At 42.4% G+C, this 9977-nt stretch overlaps 1 protein-coding gene across 1 annotated transcript in view; it reads left to right on the top strand.

Moving 5' to 3' along the window:
- Positions 1-7272, top strand: part of CEACAM20 (CEA cell adhesion molecule 20) — a 34294-nt gene extending 27022 nt beyond the window's left edge. Inside the window, 6 exon segments of the mRNA XM_014550899.2 lie at positions 1535-1649; positions 1840-1925; positions 2701-2756; positions 3111-3146; positions 3627-3749; positions 6293-7272. Of these exon segments, the coding sequence (XP_014406385.2) occupies positions 1535-1649; positions 1840-1925; positions 2701-2756; positions 3111-3146; positions 3627-3749; positions 6293-6346 (470 nt within the window). The 3' untranslated portion in view covers positions 6347-7272.
- Positions 7273-9977: the final 2705 nt, after the last annotated feature.

The following is a 9977-nucleotide window of genomic DNA, read 5'->3' on the forward strand; positions in this document are numbered from 1 at the left end:
AAACAAACATAACAATTGTGTTTATATTATAGGGTTGTTGGAGATTAACATTTGGAAAGTTATTATGTCAGTGCCTGGCATATTATGTTTGTTACATAAAATTATTCCTTATTGAGCCTGTGCTACACCCTAAAAGCAAGCCTTTCCACATATACTATCAACAGACATTTCGTGGATACTCTTGGCCAGCCAGCTCTGAGGCAGGCCTATTGGTGTCTCCATCATATGGGAGAGATTGAGATGCAGAGACTCAAGCCCCGTGACTAGGGTTTAAAACCAGGCTGGCCATCTCAAGAGCAGTGTTCTTAGTTGTCCACAAAGTAGAGGATCCCATTCAGCTTTCTAAATTACCTCACTGAATCTTCAGAATAACCCTCTGGTCTTGTTATGACCATTTGATGGAGAGAGAAACAGAGGCTCAGGAGGAGGAAGTAGTGAGTTCGGGTGATGCTCACAGGATGTTGTAGGATTTAAATGAGATCACGTATAAAGGGCTCCTGGAGCTTAGAGATTGGTAGATGGCAGCTTCTATCATCATCATCGCCTTTTATAAAGCACCTACTAAGTGTCAGGCACCATGCTGGTTCTTTCACATGTGATCTCATTTAATCTTCTCAAAAGCCTGTAAGGTTATGGATTACTATGCTTATTTGACATATAAAGAAATAGATACTCCGAGAATAAGACCAAGAACTCCTAAGGCATCCAGGAAGCCCCTTTCTGCCCGTCCGTCCAAAGCAGAGCCCTTTCCTCCTACCCCTGACCCTCGTGTGGCTGCCTTCCTAATTCTTGTGGCTGGACTTCACCCCTTCAAGAAAGGTTTTGGCAGAAGTGGGATGGGTAAGCAGTCGGCCAGTGTTCATGACAACAGCTGCTGTTTATTGATCAATCACCTGCTGGGTGCCCGGCATTAACATTCATGGTCTCATGTCACCTTGGCAACATACCTGTGCAGTAGGTACCACTTACTGCACTTTGCAGATGAAGAAATGAGACTCAGATAGAGAAGTCACTGTCCATGTTCACAGGGCCTCAGGAGGTCTAGGGTGACTCACTTGGGGGAAAGTTAGGTTTCTGGTTGCCAAAGCCCTTTCCTCTGAAGGCCGCATTTGATCCGTTATCCTAATCAGTGTCATAATCACACCAATGCTGACTGATCACTTTCCATGGTTCTAAATACTTTACCTGCATTAAACATATTGAGCATTACATATATTGGATATGAATACATATATGTTTAATCTTTCCAGCAACCATATGAAGTAGGCTTCATATTATCTCTGTTTTTACAGAAGAGACAGCTGAAACACAGAGAGGTTATATTGCATGGCCAAGGTCACACACCTGAGATGTGAACTTAGGCCATTTGACTCCAGAAATCATGTTATTACTACCATGAACTTCTCTCTCCCAGTGACTGGAAGACAAGCACTCATCAAATGACAGTGGAAATAAAGCTACAAGCTTGGGAATGGGCTGGGGACAGGGATGAGAGTGTGTCAGACCCAGGCCCTGATTCTCTCTCCTTGCCCAGGTCCCCAGTCGTCCCTGTCTGCAGGGGCCATCGCTGGTATTGCCATCGGGATCCTGGCTGTCATTGCCCTGGTCACAGGGCTGGGCTGTTTCCTCTACATCAGAAATGCCACAGGGTAAAGCTGGGAATGGGATTGGGGTGCTGGCCCGCAGGGGACCTGCCTGGCAGGAGTGTTGCTGACCATGGTGCTGAGCTGTATCCATGGCAGGTGGGGAAGTCAGAGGGTTTGGGACATTGCCCAAAAATGGACATGGGATATGGGCAAGGACTAGAGGCATAGAAGAATGAGAGTCTTGGGGTTTCAGGTCCTCAAGGGAAGCAGCAGAGGACTCCATCCATGAGGCCGTGACAACTATCTCTGAAAAGGATCAGCCTGCAGAGCCCGGTTGCAGTAAGTGACTCCATAGCTGATGCCCAGAGCAGCAATGAGATGTAGAGAAGAGACTGGTGCTAGGGCCCAGGCCTCTGCTCCAGCTTTGCCCCCAGGTCCCTATGATATCATGGGAAAACCCTGTACTCTCAGAACCTCCATGTCCGCATCTGGAAAGTGGACGAGGTCGGGATCAAGAACTCTGAGGAGTTTGCCTGTTCTAACAACCGTAACACAAATAGGGCAACGTGCTGCCATTCTCTTCTTCCTCACTTTCAGAAAGCTTTGTTAATTGATTATTGTAGACAGAATCAATCACAACACTCCTCCCTGTAAGTTCAAAACCAGGCTCACAGTCTCAACAGAGTGCCTCAGGCACCCTCTACTGATGGAGGGGAGTTGATCAAAGGCAAAACGAAACATCTTTGCCATGTCTGGCCTAAGATTCTGGTATGATCAGCCTTATGAAATGGAAGTTCTCTAGAGACTTGCTCAATCCAGTTCAATTTTACAGAGAAAAAACCAGGACCAGGAAGGGTATGTGATAAACCCAGGCTACAGAGGACCCTGGCCTAACTGGGGCTAGAACTTAGACTTCTGTCCTCAGCTAACTCAGATCTTGATTTCCAGGACACTCCCAGGTCAAGATCACTGGAGATGTGATGGGGAGTCCTAGGGAGAAAGGAAGGAAGGTTTCTGCCACACCCTTCCTGGGGATAGATGTTACCTGGACAAATAGCCCCTTCGCCCCATCCCCTCCTAACTCCAGCCCTGGGCTGGTGTTCACTTTCTCTAGGCTGGCCAATATATGCCAATGTACCAGACAGTCAAGGACAGGTCCAACTCAAAAAGGTAGGTAATGCTCCAAAGGGACCATCTCTGCTCCCCTGACTGTCTGGCCCTTCTCCAGCCCAGCAGGGCTGTTTCAGTCCCATCTCTTGGGGTTGAGGGTTCAGGCATGTTCTCTTGAGAATGCCCAGTGGAAGCTTGGGTCTCTCTGCATCTCCTCCCCTGATTTCTCTGGGGATCTCAAGACCTTCTGTGGCTTTTTCATCTCTTCTCCTTGTCTTCTTGCTCTTCCCTGGACACCCCCAGGGAATCAGAAGGGATGTAACTGTTTCTGAGGCCTAAGCGTTTTCCAAGAATTTCTTGGGGTGGCCTTCATCCCAAGCCCCATGATCTCTTCACTACTTTCTTTTCCCCCAGATACTGCCACTAGACCCTCCTGAGCAGTTCTATGAGGTAGGTTGGCCCTGCTTGATTTTATTAAAGAAGCTTCAAGGGAATACATGTTATATTTGATGAGTCTGAGAAACTGTCTTGTCTAGATCTTTCATTGAGCATTGGAGGGTCAAGAATGGGGGAGAAAGTGGCCCAAGGTCTCACAGGGAGGATCAGATTCTAGGCTCCTGTACTGAGCCGCTTCCAGTTCCAGGGCTTGGAATTGTATTGCAAGTGATGTGGCGTTGGCCTAGAACATGCTGGGTTGCAAAAGACTGTTTTAAAGTGGTGGTTGCAGAGGTCGCCAGGTGAAAAGGAAAAGTTCTGGGCCAGAGGGAGGGCCCTGGGTCCTAAATCTACTTCTGCTTCTGATACTTCGTAAGAACATGGTTAAACCTCTTCCTCTCTGGATCCCTGAAGAGTGTAAGTTGACTTTCTAGATGCTGTGATTCTAAGGCAGTCTCTGCCTGAGGGCTCTAACTCATCTTTGTTCACTTGCAGAAGGAATCACCTTCAGCAATGCCTGAGCGCTATTCTGATGGCCCCAGGAAGCCATCACCCAAGCTTGCGTTGCATCCATTGGTCCCAGCACTACCAAGAGAAAACACGGAGTCAAACTATGAGGTATTTTTATGCCATACTGAGTCTTTGGACAGATGCAGAGCTGTCACCAGTCTGCCTTTTCCTCCTTGCTGAAGAGTCTGTAGGATAAACTATCAAGAGATTTCCTTTCAAAAATCTTTTCGATTCCATTCCACCTGTTTCCATCCTATCACTTTCTGGTTCATTTCATTACATTCCCTCCAGTCCACTCCATTTTACTCCATTCCACAAGTCCATCACATTTATTTTCACTCCACCTATCTATTTCCTTTCTATTCATTTAATTTCATCTCCACTTTATCCCAACAATTTCTTCTCCATCCAGTTTAGTATTTTTTCCATTACATCCCACTCCATTTCTTTCCATAGAATTACTTTTATTTCCTTTCCATTCCTTTAATTCCTCTTATTTCTTCCTGTTCCATTCCTGGCCATCACTTCCCATCCACTCCACTCAATGCCATCCCTTTGCATTCAGTCCCACTCCACTCTGTTTCCTTGTGTTTCATTCATTTCTTTCTTCTTTCATTCATTTCCATACTTCCCAATTCTTCCTATTACATTTTGTTTATTTTTAATGTTTCCTTTTAATCCTACCCTATTCATTTCTTCCATAGTCCATTACCATCTATTTCATTCCTGTCTACTCCACTTCCATCCCATCAATTTATTTCATTTCCATTCTTTTCCTTCCGGTCCCATTTCATTCCTGTTCTTTCCATCCACATATTCAATCCATTCCATTCATTCTATTTCTTACCATTCCTCCCCTTCTAGTCAATGTCCCTATTCACATTCATGTCCATTTGATTAGCTTTCGTTTCATTCCACTGCATTCCATTTCTTCTCATTCTGTATATTTCTTTTACATTCACTTCATTTTCTTTCTGTTTCCTCCCTTCTTTTCTCTTCATTTCCTCTTCCTCATCCTTTCCCTTTCCATTCAATTCTGTTTCATTGTTTTCTATTCCTTTCATTCCATTCTCTTCCCTTCTGTTCCTCTTTAACCCACCCCACTCCATTGTATCCCATTCCATTCTACTCCATTATTCATTGGATGAACCATTCTCACAAGATGTGAATGTCTGTGTCTTAGGGATTTTTAAGAACTAAGACAAACACTTCAAAAGTAGTTCAGATAAAGTGGGGATTAATTGAGAGAACACTGGGGAATCTCAGATAACTCAGTTTTAGAAATTACTTTTGGGCCTCATGGGGACTAGAATGTTATCAGGAAGCTTCCTTCTCTTCTGTGGTTGCTCGTTTTTTCTGATCATGAATTCATTCCATTCTCCTCAGTTCACATGGAATTCCTATGTAAGTTCCCTGGTCACTACTCCTCTATAACTTCTGATTATATATGACAATGCCCTCTACTAATGTTTAAAAGTTTCTAGATTCACATTCTCCAGAGGAGAATCACACTTGCTCAGGCCATTGTATGGATTGTGCTGGTATCTATCAGCTCTCCAATTACCTATGAACTGGTACAAACATAGCTCCTAGGTCCCTCTCTTCATCAGGGTCAAAGGAAAGGAGTTACATCTGTTCCCTTTTATCAGTAGAGCAAAAGCTCTTCCTGGAAATCTCACCTAGTACACTTCGTCTTGTATCTCTTTGGGTAGGAGTGCAGTCACATGGTTTTTCTTGTTACAAGGAAGGCTGAGAAAGTGAGGTACTATCCTTCCCAGTCTCTTCAGTAGAAGCAGACAAGAGAGAAGATGTGAGGAAGAGTGTGAGGCCAGCCACCTGAGCATGTTATATCCTGAAGAGATGAGAAGGAGCAAACAATGCAAAGGGTCTGGAGTAGAACATTCTGAGTTGAGAGGCATCAAATGAAAAGGTCCTGAAGTGAATGTATTTGTTATCTGTTACTGCATAATGAAGTACCACAAACTTAGCAGCTTAATACAACACACATTCTTTATCTCAGTTTTTGGGGTCAGGAGTCCAGGCACTGCTCAGATGAGTCTTCTGCAAATAAAGGTGTTGGCCAAGTCTCAGGTCTCATCTGAGGCTCGTCTGGGGAAGGCTCCACTTCCAACCTCACATGGTTATTGGCAACATTCAGTTCCTTTCAGGCTGTCATAATGAGGGCCTCTGTTTCTTGCCATCAGTTGGAGTCTTCACTCAGTCTTTTGCCATGTAGCCCTCTCCCTAAGTGGCTCATGTATTTCATCTTGCTACTTCAAAGCCAAGCCAGATCTTATGCCCTGATCTTACGTAGCAGAATGACATACGTCTTGTCCCCTCTGCCATATTCTAATAGTTGGATGCAAGTCACAGATCTTACCCTCAAATGGAGGATTACATAAGGGCATGAATAGCAGGAGGTGAGGATTATAAGGGTCACCTTACCGTCTGCCCTCCGCAGTGGGGAAGTACATGGGCCATTCCAGGAACAGCGAGGTGCCAGTGTGGCTGAAGTACAGTGAGAAAGGAGGAAGACCTTTGGAATTTTCAAGGATGAGAAAGGAGAATGCCAGAGTGTTTGGGCCCCTTCAGCAAGTTGACCAGGAAGGCTCACCTAGAAATGGAACTCACTTTTTCTTTTTGTTTAATAGGTGCTTGTGAATCCAGAGCACAACATTTACTGCCAAATGAATTCCTCCACCTAACGGAAGCAGAGATCCTTTCTCCAGAAATCCTAGAGAAACCATGCTCAATCATATATTCAATGACATTTACTGTGTACATATTATGTCCTAGACATCGTCTTTGTAGACCATATGATGTTCTGTTTCAATGTGTTTTTCAGGCTCTGGACCCTAGCTCCCACCAAATCTTAGGCTTTTGACTCATGTTTCTTTTTTCCCCCATACTCACTGCTACACTATTTTATTTTAAAATGTGCCACAGTGAATGGATGTATCCATATTGGTTTTTAGAAATGTACTATATATATATATATATATATATATATATATACACACACACACACAAAGTACATATGTCATTGGTTAAAGAACTGTCCAAAAGAAGAAATAATTACCAGAAAGTTAATGTAGTGGGGAGGAAGGATATAGCTCAATGGTAGATCATGTGCTTGGCATGCATGAAGTCCTGGGTTCAATCCCCAGTACCTCCACTAAAATAAAATTTTAAAAACAATTTAAAAAACTGAATTACCTCCCCACTCAAGAAAGAAAGAAAGTTAATGTAGGTGTTTATACTTCATTTGACAATTACAACTTATTTGAACCTAGGTTTCAGTTTCCTAGTAATGACTGATAATAACAGTGACTGGCAATTACAGTGACCGAATAGAGAACTGTAAATTTCATTATTGTGCCTTTGGTCAAAATTTTCAATGATGGAAAATTTTCACCAAAATTCTGTGCTTTAGTTAACCTAAAAAATGATTATCCTTTACTGAAGAAATTTAATGGAATCCTAAAGCACAAATTTACTAACAATTATTCCTATAATGGGGTATATATTCAGAAGGAATAAATATCTGTGAGTCTTACCAAAAAACTATTCTGAGAGTGCAAAAAGTATAATCATAATAATAAATAATGAATAATAAATCATTCACATACAAGGGTCTCTTGTTTAGATGCCACTGCAGATTGACTATGCTAAACAGAAAGGCAGCACCTCATTTCTTACTCTTGTAAAGGAGGAAAAGCCTTTAAAAAAAACCTCTTTGAAGAAGTTTCAGTAGCTATGTTCAGTTGACTAATGTTTCTTTAAAAGCAACAGAAACAGGGCAAAAGCGACCTAGAGTTAAGAGGGCCAAGTTCTGATACCCAGAAGCTGGGGATGCCATAGTGTTTGCTGCATCACAAGGATGGACAAACACTGCTGGACACAGCAGCCAGGGAGAACTGTGAGTCTGAGTTCTAGAGATGAGCGTGGGATGTATGCAGGGGTCAGACAAGCAGTGTCTTTTCAAATCATGGTAGAGGATAAGGAACAAGGAGCTGTTAAGAGATAACAGGAGAAATCATAAAATGAAACATGGGGATGAGGCACATGAGGAGAAGTGGGCATGAGATGCTTAGAGTCCTGAGGAACTCAAGGGTGGAGATGTGAGAATGAGATTTGCTAAAGGTAAAGAGGAGTCAAGAACGACTTTTAGGTTTCTGGCCAGAGCAACTGGATGACTAGCAGGCCACCTTCTGAGGCAAAAATGGGGGAGGAGCATTTTGGGGATAGAGAGGGAAATCAAGAATTTGGTTTAGACATGTCAAGGATCAGTTGGAGCATTAAGCAGTTCATAGAAGTCTAGGCAAAGGAGGGCTGGAGATACACATTTGGGATTTGAAGTTATGGGGGTAGATGAGATCTTGTGTCAGGGGTTCCCAGGACCACCCTCAGGATCGAAGATTTGCTAAAAGGATTCACAGGACCTAGAAGTTCTTATACTCATTTTTATGGCTTATCACAACAAAAGGATAGAGGGTAAAATCAGCAAAGGGAGAAGGTGCCAATGGCAATGTCTGGAGGAAACCATGAATAAGCTCCCAGTGTCCCTTGTCTGTGGAGTCACATGGGGATTCCCACAATGTGTGACAACACATGTGAAGTGTTGCCAACTGGGGAGGCTCACCCTGAAATTGAATGTCCAAGGTTTTTAAAAGGGGGTCAGTCACTGAAGCTCCAGACTCCCAGAAGGGTAGCAGATGTTCACTATAGATCACATTGTTTGTATAACTATCTGGACAAATGGGTAGAGACACGCAAAAACACTTTTATCACTTAGAACATTACAAAAGCTCAGTTGCTAGAAGCGGACCAAGAACTAGTCATGGAGATAGGCCTTTTGTGGGGAATATGCAGGGTTTGAGCAACTCAGGCCTGCTAAGTTAACCCTTTCCTCTACAGATCCCAAAGAGAGTGGATGAAGACAGAGAAGGGTAGAGACTGACAAACTAAGCACTGGTCCCTTAAACATTTATAGTTTGAGACAGAGGATCAAGCAAAGGACAAGGACTGTCTTTTTTCTTTTTTTTCTGCCAAGAACCTCCTCCTTGCTTCCCCTTACCACCGAATATCCTAGGAACAGGTCACACTCTTCCTCTCCCTTATCTTTTGTCTTTAAAGCAAATGGATTCTCAACCTCCTTGCTCTTCAGATATTAAGCCCTCACCCAACTCCTGGCCAGTAGAACCTCAATATGAAAATTGGGTCACAGCCAATCCCCAGACAACTGAGAGATAAATCTCTGGATTAATTGGGCATCTTTGTAGAAGGAGCTCCTGTTCCTTAGTAGTAGCTGTTCCAAAGTCCCTATAATTCAGGTTAGGTCAGGGATTCAAGTGCTCCTGGAAGTAAACTTTACCATCTAGTTCATTTTGAAGGGGAAAAAAATGACCAAACAAAAGACAAAGTCAGTTTTAAATTACATATCACTTATGCTTTAATGTCTAAATATCTTAAAAAAAAAAAACAAAAACAACTGAACAGAAAAAAAGGAAGATGAGCTAACATTCAAAGCACCCATTGTGATTTTGTCATGTTTGTACTGAGTCTGTAAATCAATCTGCAAGATTTAACATTTTTACAACACAACAGTTATAAGGCAGCATTTGTATGTCCACACTATCTCAGTAGGGTTTTGAAGGTTTCCTCTAATGTCTCTACATATATTACTAAATTTATTTGTAGGACCTTTTTTTTTTTGGCTTCTGTTATGAATACATACAAAACTTTTCTCTGTCTTGTTTGCAAACTTTGTATTGATTATGTGTAAGAAAGATACTGAATTGTAGGCAAGGGGGGAATAATGTGAAAATTAAGAGCATCTACTCCAGAGTCAGTCTGCTTGAACTCAGATACCAGCTGTGCCCTTACAATACAATCTAAGGTAAGATACATAATCTTTCTGGGTTTCAGTTTTATCTTCCATAAAAGGAAATACCTGGTTAAAAATACTGGTAAGGAAGGGATAAAATTATTATCAGTAGATGACTGTCTCAGTAGAGAAGCCAAGAAAATCAAATGGAATACTATAAGAATTCATAAGAGTTCAGTAGGTTAGCCAAAAATAAATACTTTTTAAAAAAGCATCAAGCACAATAACCAATTATAAGAAACTTTGGGGGTAGAGATTACATTTCCAACAGCAATAATTTTTGTTGTTGAAAGTCAGAATTTGTGTGAGGAACACTACAGGAGTGCGTTGGCAGCATTAAAAGAAAAAACTTTAAGATACTCTATATTCATACAGCAGGGCTCCAATTTTCAGCTTCCTCCCTGGTGGGGTAGGAATAACCATGACAATTTCCTCACAGGGCAATTGTG

Source organism: Camelus ferus, chromosome 9 (genome assembly GCF_009834535.1).
Source record: "Camelus ferus isolate YT-003-E chromosome 9, BCGSAC_Cfer_1.0, whole genome shotgun sequence".
Classification (NCBI taxonomy): Eukaryota; Metazoa; Chordata; class Mammalia; order Artiodactyla; family Camelidae; genus Camelus; species Camelus ferus.